Raw genomic sequence first — 11,783 nt, 5'->3', positions numbered from 1 at the left:
GAGCGAACGGCTGATTCTTCACACACAAAACCATCTCCTTTTGGAGCCAGTGTTACAGAGGCAGGAATAAAACTCCATCAGATAAATAAAAATGCCAAACGGCAGCCAACAGTGTGGATCCAATTTGGAGATGAGCGTCCAGAGCTGCGTGCCTGGGTTCCGGCCGACAAGGCCACCGTGTCCAGCCACTTGGCCAGCCACCCGAGGACAGGGAAGGTCCCAGGTTGCAGGCTCGCGCCCTGACCTGAGTCACCGCTGTCCTGCCAGGGGCCCCTGGCGCCGGGGAGCCCACCCACCTGCCCTGGTCCTGGCTGAGGCACCAGGAGGTGAAGAGCCCGCAGGGACCGCCCGGGCTCTGCCCACCCTGTGGTGAGGTCCCTCTGACAGCACGACTCCTCAGGACGAGGGGCCCGTCCTGGGTAGGGGACGGTCCCTCACCCCAAGCCAGCTCAGCGGATGCCAGCCGGCCGCCCTTGGCCCTCTGAGGGCTCACACACACGGGCGCCCTCTGAAGCTGCCCGTGTCCACTACACTTCTGCCTTTTCTGCATCACGTCCCCCCCGGTCAGGGGCCGGGACAAAGAGCCCAGACTCCGCGGGAATCTAGAACTGCCACGTCCGACCCAGCATCAGCTCCCTGACCACCGTGCCTCAGTTTCCCCATACTTACAAGGCGATACTAGTTCCCACCTCCCGGCTGCCGTGCAGATTCAACAAGTGAACACACGGGAGGTGTTTTTTCCCAATTGTGGTAAAACGCGTAATAAAATTTAACACTTTAACCATTTTTTTTTGGTTTTGTTTTGTTTTTTGAGAGACAGAAGACAAACTGGGAAGGGCAGAGAGAAGGAGTGAGAACCTCAAGCACGCTCCATGGAGCCTGACGCGGGGCTGGACCCCGGGAACCACGAGATCGCGACCTAAGCCAAAAATCAAGTCCACGTTTAACCGACCGAGCCACCCAGGCGCCCCTCGTCGCGACCACTTTCAAGTGCACAGCTCAGGGACATCAGGCGCACTCACGCTGTCGTGCAGCCGCCCCCACCACCCGTCTCCAGAACTTTCCATCTCCCCAGACTGAGACTCTGTCCCCGAGCAGCACGGACTCCCCGCCCCCTGCCCACCCCTGGCTCCCCCAGTCTGCTCCCTGGCTCTGTGGACGCGACTCCTCAGGGGACCCCCCGTGCGTGGGGTCACGCAGGACGTGTCCTTCTGTGTCTGGCTTCTGTCACCAGCGCAGCGTCCTCGGGGTCCATCCCTGTGGTGGCAGGTGGCACTTTCTAAGGCTGGATCACATTCGGGCGTGTGGACGGACCACGGAGTGTCTACCCTTCGTGCGCGGACGGGCACCGGGGGTGTCTGGCGACTAAGGACCATGCTGCTGTGAACGTGGGTGTGCAGGTACCTCTTTGCGCCCCGACGTGCATCTCCTGCGGGTGAGAGGGAGCCCGGACACGGGAGTGTGGTGAGAGCCGGGACACAGGCCTGCCGGAGCACGGGGAGGCCCGATTTCCGAGGACCCTCCAGACCGTTTGCTACGCCAGCACCCGCCCCACGTCCCCACCAGTGCACCCGCGGTTCCCTCCTGGAACACTGCCGGCAGGCACCGGGTGTCGCCGGCCTCTTCCCCTCGGCAGTGACTGCGCAGGATTTGGGGTCAGCTTGTGCTACAGAACGTGCACGTGAACCTCAGCCCGGGCCTGATGCTTCGCCCCGTGCCAGGCACCTGCCGCACGCCAGCTGTGCACAAGCTCTGAGGCCTCCCTGCGGACCCAGAAGGGCCATGTCCCGCTTTACGGATATGGAAACTGAGTCTGGGCCCGAGTGCAGCTTCTCCGAGGCTGCAGTGACCAGATGGAGAGGCCAGCGGGGACCAAGTGTCCCCTGATGCTCTCGGGCCTGAGTCACATCACAGCCCCCCCCCCCACCCCTCAGCCCTGCAGGAACCAGGAAGGTCAGCTGCCTCTGCCCCGGGCCAGAGGGCGGGAGGAGTGACACGGCAGGAGGAAACCCCAGGACCCACGGAGTCAGCAGCTGAGGGTCCAGAGTGGTGCTGGGCGGGGGGGCGGGCGGGGGGGGGCCTCTGACCCTGTGAATCCTTGGGAGGTCAGGGCAGGGGGAACAGCACCCCCGAGGCAAGAATCCAGAGCCAGGAAGGGCGGCCTCCAGATGAAGGTCGAAACGCTCAGCCCATCTCGTGGCCACTTGCCAGCTCTCTTCCCAGCACCCGGCCCCCAGAACCAGCAACACATCTCCTTCTGAAACATTTACTCCTGGAACACGTACAGGCAGCCAAGGGCATGGAGGCACAAGGGCACAGGCACCAGGGGCTCCGAGTGACCCTCGCTTGGGTCTGGGCACCAGAGCCTCAGTCAAACCAGATCTTCCAGACTTTCTGGAGACCCGAGGGTGAGGACAGCCTGGGCCCAGCCTACAGATGGGAAAACAGAGACCCCGGCACTCTGGGGAGGGGGCTGGCACCCTTGGGACCCTGGCCAAGCCCCTCCCTGCCCTCCGCTGCCGATGGGAACCCCAGAGGCCCAAGGCCTGCTGTAACCCCATTCTGGCCTCAAGGGGCTGACGGAGCCCAACTGAAAGCTGTGGGGGTGGGGGGCTCACAACGTGGTGTCCCCAGTTGGCCAGCAGGACCCCATCTCATGCCCTATCAGCCGCCGTGTGGCGAGACCCGTGGCCAGGGCGCACAGCCAGAGCAAGGGGCCATCCCTGAGCCCAGGAGCGGGATCCGAGCTGGGACTGCTGGTTCCGGCTCCAGGTTCTCCAGCACCCGCTCAATCACGTGGATTTTCTAGGTCATGAAGCTGAGCTGTCAGAGGTGGGCAGCCTTCCGGGAAGTTCCGAGGCTATGGGGCCCACGTGTCTGAGCCGGGCCCCGGGTGCCGGCTGACCACTGGCCACATCCCCAGGGCAGGTGTCCCTGGCCTCTCTCGGGCCCTTTTAGGCCAAGGGACGTTCTCATCGGGCCGTGTGGGCACACGTCCTTCTGGAGGACTCTGGCCCAGAACCGCCACCCACGTGAGCCAGGCTGGGGGCACCCTTGCTGGGAGGCCATCAAAGGGACGGGACCAGCGGGACCACACTGCGCTCTCTGAACCGTTCCTGCCCGGGGTAACCCCCACCCCGCACCTCAGAAGCCACCCCTGCCCCAGCACACCCCTCCCACCGAGTGTGGCCTGGTCCTCACGGTCGAGCGAAAGCCCCGGGGCAGCCGACCAGTCTCTGAAAAGAACCGTGACTTCTTGACACGGAGTTTTAAAAACCGGACTCAGGGGGCTCTGCTGAAACAGGTCCCGCTAGGAGTCCCGGGGCCACCCCGCGGGACCTGGGGCCACCCCCCCGCCACCGCCAGGGCACACAGAGGGTTGAAGAGAAGAGGCTTTTAGTCCTTTCGTTAAAGACGGAGCGGCACCAGAAGCCACACGGAGGCACCGGTGGCCAACACGTGGTACACAAGGCTCCTCGAGGGGGCAACGCGTCCAGGGGGCCGCCCGGCGGGCGGGGCGCTCACTTGGCCGGACCGCGTGATGATGCGCGTGGAGAAGTCGAACAGGTCGCGGTTGACCTTCCGCAGGTTCCGCACCTCGTCCTCCAGCTCGGCCACGCGGATCCGCAGCTGGTCCTGGCCGCCCAGGACGCTCTGGGGGAGGACAGGGAGCCGGGTCGCCTGCGGGTCCCGGGCGGGGAGGGGGCTCGGGGGCGTCCCCTGCCCGCCCCGTGGCCCCCGGCCCACCTTCTCCATCGTGCCGCTCATCACCGCGTGCAGCTGGTCTGCCCGCTCCAGGTGGCTGGGCTCCGAGCCCTGCAACACAGAAGGGGCCGCGTGGCGCCCAGTCAGCAGGGGCAGCGGCCCTGCCGGGGAGGTGCCTTCCTGACACCCGCTGGCCGAGGGGACGCTGAGGCTTGCGGAAAGGAGCGCCAGACGCCGGGCCGGGGCGCGCGACGTCTCTACTGAGGTCACGGGCTCCGACCCCCCGGCTGGACGCGTGCAATATACTCCCCAACGCGGCCCGGGGGCAGGGACACCCGAGGCCACGCCGTGGGCACAGCGCTGGGGCCCTGACGGTCGTGCAGAGACCAAGGTCAAGGAGGCCCAGGAGACGGGCCGGCCGGTCAGCCGAGGCCTCCAGCCCCGGCACACCGTGGGCTGGACGCCGCGACTGCTGCGGGGAGGCCATCTGTCTCCTGCTGGACGGCGTCCGGGCACGCGGCCCTCGTCGGCACAGCCAGAGGCCAGCTGTCTGCAGGAGGGCTCCGGACACCCCAAGGGGCCTGTGCCGTTCACGGCACAGAACGGTGGGCGGAGCACGGCCCGAGCGTGCCAGGCAAGGACCGGCAGAGCAGGCGGGTGCCCCCGGGCCTGGGGCGGCAGACGGGCCATCCCTGGGGGCTCCCCTCCCCCCCCCGCGGCCCCCCCGTGGAGAAGCGGCCGGACACACGGTGCTTTCAGGCCAAGCTCTGCTCCGCAACGCGCCCTCGTTCCGAACGCCCTGGGTTTCCTGAGCTCCCCTGCCAAACCCCCCGCCTGGGCTCAGTCGCCAGGTCAGAGATGCCCCCTCACCGGGAGCGCCGGTGCCCGAGGCAGGTCACCACCCTGAACCCGACGGAACGTGCAGAGCTGGGCAGAGGAAGGTCCTCCCGAGGCCCAGGGAGGGGACGCCTGTGTGGGGACGGGGACGTACCTGCTGGTGGAGGCCCAGGCGCAGCGTGAAGCCCCCTCGGTGGGGCTCGTCCCCGTGCTCGGCGCCCAGCAGGTGCTTGTTGAAGTGGGCAGGGGCAGGCCCGGCCTGAAGTCCGAGCTCAGCATGCTGAGCGGCGCCAGCATGATGGAGGCGTTGGTCACAGGGCCTGTGGCAGGGCAGGCCGCGGTCCGAAGGCGCCCCAGGCCACGCGGGCGGCTCCCACGGGCCCCCAGTCCTCACCCCCCAGCTGTCCAGGAGCGGCACCGCCCGGACCCCGGGCCTCTCCTCACAGCACAGGCCCCGGGGCGGCCAACTCGCCGGGGAAAAAACCGCGGTGTGGACAAACCGGCGAAGCCGTGCGCCTTCGAGAGCCCCCGGAGGAGCTGGCTGCCCCGTGCCCCCCGCACCCAGGGCGCCTCACCTTTGAGGGTCACCGTCCTGATGCACTGCTTGCTCTGGACGTCCCACAGGCGCACGGTCTCATCGTGGGAGCCGGAGAGCAGCACGCTGCCGTCAGTAGACACGGACAGGCAGGTCACCTGGTTCCTGGGGACGACGAGCCCCACAGAGGGCGGCACAGGTGACCCCAAGCCGAGAGCCCGAGCACGGGGCCCCTCCCGCTCCTGGCCCCGCCCCGCACCTGTGCCCTCTGAACGCCTTCCCGCTGTCCTGCTCCGGCTGGAAGGTCTTCTCTCTCTGCCCAGGCTGTGGAGGCCGAGAGGGCCCGGGGCCGCACCTCAGCCCGGGGGCCCCAGGCAGCGGGGCGGGGGGGGGGGGGAACCTGGGGTCCCACGGCCCACTGAGCACCCCGGCCCGGGCCCAGGCACCCCCTTCCCCCACCTGTCCACTCACCCAGGTGCAAAGGTCGACCTGGAAGATGGAACCGTCGCTGCCGCCACAGAACAGGTGGTGCTCGGCCAGGTCCATGGTCACGGCCACGATGGCCACGTCGAACAGCACAGAGAGCAGGAGCTCGCCCGACGAGACCTCCCACAGCTGGGGGTGTGGGTGCGATAGGAGCTCTGGCCGCTCTGGACCCCCGGGAACCGGGGCCGCAGCCGTGGCCCGGGGGGCGGGGGTGCGGAGAGACCCAGCCTCCCCGGGGGCAGAACTCGCCTCTCAGGCCCATGACCCCCTCCCCCCACCTGCTTTAGCTGCCGCTGGCCCCCGCCCACCGCAAAGCCCGAAGGGCCAGCGTGCCCTCAAATCCCCTGAGGTCTGGCCAGGGAGCCGCCAGGCACAGGCAGCCAACTGGGAATTTCCAAGCCGACGCAGGCCTGGACCGTCCACCCTCTGGCCGTCCTTGAGGCGGGAGGCATCAGGGGGATTAGGAGCTGTCTGGAGCTGCCAGCCTGGGGAAAGGAGGCGACTCACTGGCTCACGCTGGCCAAGAGCCTGCCAGCTGCCAGGACATGACTCACAGATCCACTTGGGGGAGGGGGGTCCCTACCTTCACCGTCTGGTCCAGCGAAGAGGTGGCCACCCGGGCCAGGGGCCCCCCAAAGCCACAGTGCAGGTCTGTGATGGGGAGGGTGTGACGAGACCAGACATGCCGGGGGGCTGGGGTCCTGGAGGGGTCCACCTGCAGCACGCTGTGTGCAAGAAACAGACCTCGGCGAGGGGGGGGCGGGGGCCCACCCCCTGATGCCCCCGCCTGGCTCTCAGCCCCCTCCCACCCTGGGGCCCCGGCACGGCTCTTTCCACGTGCGCTGGGGCCAGACCCGACCCGAGAGGGCCCGAGGCCCCACCTGCACAGGCTCCACACCAGCACCAGGCAGTCTTTGCCCCCCGAGAGGAAGTGGCTGCTGTCCCCAGTGAACCGCAAGCACGACACATCCTGATAGTGGCGGCTCAGGATGACCAGAAGGTTCCCCGTGGAGACCTGTGGAGGGTGCACACAGGTCAGGGCAGGAAACGGGCGCTGCCGCCGCCCCCCGGCTGCCAGGCCACACGGGGGCGCTGGGGGGAGAGCCTGTCCACACTGACTGTCCCAGCGCTCGGGTCAGGGGTTCACGGCCAGGGTGTCTGGGAGGAATACTGAGGCCTGGTGGGAGGCCATGCCTCTTCCCGGCTGTCCTGCCTAGGACATCCCCAAATGGATGATGATCTTGTTGGAGCTCCCACCCCCTCGTCCACAGTCACCCTGACCTCTGAGACCTGTGCGTCAGCTGGCCCGAGGACCCCTGTCCAGTGCGGGACAAGGCCGTCACGTAACCATGGCGTCCGGGGAGGGCAGGGGCTTGTCTGCACGGAGGAGAGTGACAAGGCCACAGAAGAGGCTGGTGAGGCCGTGGGCCCTTCCCTCCAGAACCGGCCAGACCTGGGACCCAGGAGCGGGAAGTCCCCGTCTTCAGACGCCACCACAGGGGGATGGGCCGGTGGCCGGGGGCAAGGGGGAGGCCCCTGGCGGCACGGACAGGTGAGCCTGGGAAGGTGGGGTGGGCTGGGGGGCCAAGACTGTGCTGCGAGTTGACCGGTGTTCCCCTAATACCCAGATTCACGTTCTAACTCCTGAGACCTGAGGCCTTCCTTGAACATGGGGTCTTTACAAGTCTAACCACACACCAGAGGGTGGCCCTGAATCTAACCATTGGTGTCCTTACATAAGGAAAAGCCGGAGAAACACACAGCGTCCCCCTGAGGCCCCTGCTCTGAGCATTTCCAGCTTTCCTCCCCCCTCATCCACACAGACGGAGGGGGGGAAAGGTGGACAGTGGCAGATAACCGGAGTCAGGTCCTCAGGCAGAGTTGCTGCCTTGGGTTGGCTGTGGGGGGCGCCCCCTTGTGTCCATGGCCCGCACCGGTCAAGAATTCTCCCGGAGGGTGAGGGAGCCAGGGTCAGACCACAGAGACCACCAGCTAAGACCCAAGACGTCCCTCATTAGAGAGGGAAAGGGGACATTGATTTCTGCCCACGTTCCCTGCACCAGGGCAAGGATTTCTACCATGATGGGCAACCTTTGAAGAAACCGCCCCCCCCCCGCCCCAGTTTCCCTCCCTGCACCAGAGCAACCGCTTCCTCGTTTTAGAATCATTAAAAATCGTTAAAATCATTAAAAGCCTCTGGGGTGAAATAACTAAGCCCCCTCGTATCTCTGTAGCCCTCAGACCTCTGGGGGAAGTACAAAGGCCGTTTTACAGGTGTAGACAAGGTCAAGAAAGGCAGAGCGTGATTATGTGTCCATCTTCTGGCTCCAAACCCTGTGCTGTCTGTGCAGGAGGTGACGCGGGTGTCCCCCGCCCAAACATAAGCAACTGTTGGTGACAACACGGTCTAATTAACCCAGCGCCCTGAGACCAAATCCCACTACCTTGGTTTTATGCCTGCTCTTACCTCCCACAGGTATATGCTCTCTGCAATCCCTGCCAGGACATACAGGCCATTGGGCGATGTGGTCAGACAGGTGACAGGTCCAGGACACATGATCTTCTGCTGGAGCTGGTCCTAGAGAGACATAAGAAGCCTCTGAGCTTCGCGTGGAACTCGGAAGCTAGGGGACAGTGGGGAGAAAAGTCCGAGAGAGCTAGAAAGAAGGGCAGGAACAGGGGTGATTTGAACTAATCAAGGGTCATCAAGAAGGCACCTGATCCAGCCCAGGCTTTGCAGGCTGGAGGGGGAGGCCTGCAGATTGCTGGATCAAAGCAGAACGGTGCTCACTCTGGGTGGGGGGTAGGGGTGGGCAAGCCACAGAAGGTCCAGGAAGGAGTTGGAGAGCCCAATGGCCAGGCGGCTTGTGCCACAACCCCGCCTTCCCTAACATCCAGCCTGTGATCCTGACGGTCAGTTTTCTCATCTCTTTAAAGGGAAAACTTCCTGAGTATGAGCGGACCACACCAGGTAAAGCCAGAACACAGAGCTTGTCCCGAGAAACTTCAGCTGTCAGAGCCGGACAAAAGGAAACTTCAGTGGCTGCACGTTGGGTGTTTATAAGAAAAGTCCAATGGCCCCTTGGGATGAAGGGTAGTATCTCTTTGGGGGGGGGGGGGAATAAATGCATGACTCTCCTGGGCCTCTGATATTCACCTTCCAAGAACAACAGACCCGTGGAACCCCCACAGAAAATCCTTTTTTCCCCCCTTCTCCTTAAATGAGCAGCAAACAAGTTTATTAGGGTGTTAAGATCAGAAAGCTCTCTTTACAGAAAGGGAGCATTCACGAGCGAACACTCTGAAAGTCCTTTGCTTAAACTTCGCTCCCCAAGCTCCCTCCTACTTCCCCACCCCATCAAGGGTGCCTGCCGCGCAGACGCTCCTCACTGTCCCCAGTGGCCCACCCTCTGCCCAGCGCCAACGATCCCACCCAACCCAGAGCGAGCCTCCCTCCTCGCCAACCGCCCCCAGACCCGCGCATGCGCAGCGCACCCTAACCGAGACCACCCCCCGCCCCGGTTCAGGGACCCCGCGGGCCCCACCGACCCTTCCCCCGACCCCACTCTGGGGCACCCCGCGCACTCTCCGACGAAGCCCGGGCCGGGGCGCGCGCCGCCGCACCTTCCGCTGCAGCTCCCAGGCGCTGATGTAGTTCTTGCCCAGCTGCGCCGCCAGCAGGTACTCGCCATTGAGCAGCGCCAGGCCGCGGGGTCCGGCCTGGCCGCCGCGGTACGTGAGCAAATTGGCGCCCGAATGCAGCTCCCACACGATGCAGCTCCACAGCTGGGCCGCCGAGTCCGTACACACGGCCACTTCCATGGGAGCCGCCATCTTGCCTCCCCCCACCGCCCCCGGAAGTACGTCACGCCAGCGAGACTCCGGCACCTGCGCCGCGGCGGCTAGAGCGGCGCCCACGTCTCCTCGCCCGGGCTGGCGCGTGACCACGTGCTCCAGAGGGGGCTAGATCCCCGCCCCGCGGCCGTGGGGGGCGCGTGCCGTGGAGTTGGTGGCCGTGGGAGGGGACCTCGCCCCCAGATAGGTGGGGAAGGCGGGGCGCAGGGTCTCCTGCGGAGAACTTCAGAGCCCGGAGGTCTCCTGGCCGTCTCCGCTGGGCGCCTTTGACCAAGTGACGCGGTCTCTCGGGTTCCTTTTCTTTTTTTTAATGTGCGAATAGTAAAGTCCCGAGCTCGCAGGCCTCGATAATCATTTGCACGAAAAACGCGCACTGCGTACCTAACCTGTCTAGCTGAACGCCCCCGGGTCCACCGTCCGCTGCCCCCAGACCCCTCTTCTCTGGGGCCACGAAGTGCACCTGTACATTTCAGGAACGTGGTGCAGGCCAAACAAGTCGCGATCTCAGTCTGAGGGGCGCCTACCCTCCACTACAGCTGCCGGCCCCAGGCCGGGTCTCCAAACAGCGCCTTTCAAAAACGTGGAATTAGTTGGAAACCTGTGAAGTCAATCCACTTAGCCGGTGAGGCCTTGGCGTCTATTCCCAGCGACACTGGAGGGTGCCGGATGCCCGGGGTCTGCAACAGTGCCGGAAGCGCCCGCCCCAAGCTGCCGAGGGCGTTATGGGAGCAGGTGTCCTAGAGCAGGGCGGAGACCGTGCGCCCCCAACCCCGCTTCATATCCAGGAGACGATGGGTGGACGGAGGGAGGGAACCGCCTGAGCGAGGAACGGGAGCTCGGGGCGTGGGGTATCCGCGGCTCCAGCCCCGACCGCCAGGTGGCAGGCGCGAGCCTCGGACCGGGAGGCCGGACCCGGAAAGGGCTTTTGCCCACGGCGGCTGCTCCCAGCTCTGGGGCCACAGCAAGAAGCAGTTACGGGGATAGGGCTGCCACGGGGGACCTGCCTAGTTTGGGGGTCTGGAAGAGGGGCTTCCGAGAGCAGGTGTCACTTGAGCAGGGAATTAACAAGTTGGAGGGAAAGGTAGGCAGAGGAACGTGCAAAGGCCCCGAGGCAGACCATGGAGGATAGAGCTGGGCAGTGCAGGGCCTTTCAGCCAGTGGGTAGCCTGGATTTTACTTTATCCTGGAGGGCGAGGATCCATTGGGAACTTAAGGACTCTTGTAAATTGACGTGAGGAGAGCTGAGTGTGCAGGGACCTCCTAGTTCAGACAGGTTGCAAGTGGAACCAGGTCTCCTTGATTTCCACCCTCACAACGAGTTGATGCTCCTAGGTTCCTCAAATTTTTTTTTTTTAATTTAAGAAAAAATTTTAATGTTTATTTTTGAGAGAGAGCTTGTGCAAGCGGGAGAAGGGCAGAGAGAAAGGGTGACACAGGATGAGAAGCAGACTCTGCGCTGACAGGAGAACCGATGCAGGGCTCGAACTTGCAAACTGAGAGATCATGACCTGAGCTGATGTCGGTGCTCAGCTGAGCCACCCACGCGCCCCCTCAGATATTATTTTAAACACTGGGTGGCTCAGTCGGTTAAGCGTCTGTCTTCTGTTCAGGTCATGATCTCCGGTTCATGAGTTCAAGCCCTGCGTCGGGCTCTGTGTCTCCCTCTCTCTCTGCCCCTCCCCCGCTCACACTGTCTCTCTCAAAAATAAATAAACATTAAAAAAAAAAAAAGTGTGAATAAGAAAAACAAAATGCCTGGAATGCTAATTTACACTTTTCAGACATTGGTTTCCCAAAATCAAATCTTTGAATCCCGAGTCCCTGGCGCTCCGTGGAATCTGGTTTGAGAATATGTTTGAGAATGCCACTGTGTGGCGCCCACGAGTGGACCCTGGTGGCCTTTCTTCTAAACATCAGCTCAAGGCTTCAATCTGCACTTTTTTTTCAATTTTTAAAAATTTGAGAGAGAGAGAGAGAAAGACAGTGTGAGCCTGGGAGGGGCCAAGAGAGAGGAGGAGACAACGCAACGCAGGCTCCAGGCTCTGAGCTGTCAGCACAGAGCCCGACATGGGGCTTGAACTCATGAACCGAGAGATTGTCGTGACCTGAGCCATAGTCCTGACACTCGATCGCCACCCAGGCGCCCCTTGAACCTGCACTTCTGAGCTGTGAGGCGAATCACTGTGAAGTTCTGGGCCTCAGTTTCCCCACATGCACAGCTACTGCAGCCACTGTAGTTTCCCGTAGCTATGGGATCTGGGTCCTGGGTCTGCTTCCAGGAAGTCTGGCCTGGAAGTCTCCAGATCCCTGGGATCCAGGACACAGGGGCAGGCCCAGCAGATGTGGGTTGCAGAACGACCAACTG

At 63.8% G+C, this 11,783-nt stretch overlaps 1 protein-coding gene across 1 annotated transcript; it reads right to left on the bottom strand.

Annotated features, from left to right (window-relative positions):
- Positions 1-814: 814 nt before the first annotated feature.
- On the bottom strand, positions 815-10,241 carry WDR18 (WD repeat domain 18). The gene is given in 12 exon segments (XM_053897323.1): positions 815-1,429; positions 2,619-3,654; positions 3,748-3,816; positions 4,697-4,785; positions 4,788-4,862; positions 5,118-5,242; positions 5,337-5,401; positions 5,549-5,692; positions 6,147-6,288; positions 6,445-6,578; positions 8,031-8,141; positions 9,188-10,241. Coding segments are annotated over 11 exon segments (1,410 nt in total). The 5' UTR covers positions 9,398-10,241; the 3' UTR covers positions 815-1,429; positions 2,619-3,408.
- Between the last annotated feature and the right edge of the window lie 1,542 nt (positions 10,242-11,783).

This window comes from Panthera pardus, unplaced genomic scaffold (assembly GCF_024362965.1).
Source record: "Panthera pardus isolate Hobbes unplaced genomic scaffold, ASM2436296v1 HiC_scaffold_8, whole genome shotgun sequence".
Lineage (NCBI taxonomy): Eukaryota > Metazoa > Chordata > Mammalia > Carnivora > Felidae > Panthera > Panthera pardus.
This window is presented reverse-complemented; position numbering and strand designations above follow the sequence as displayed.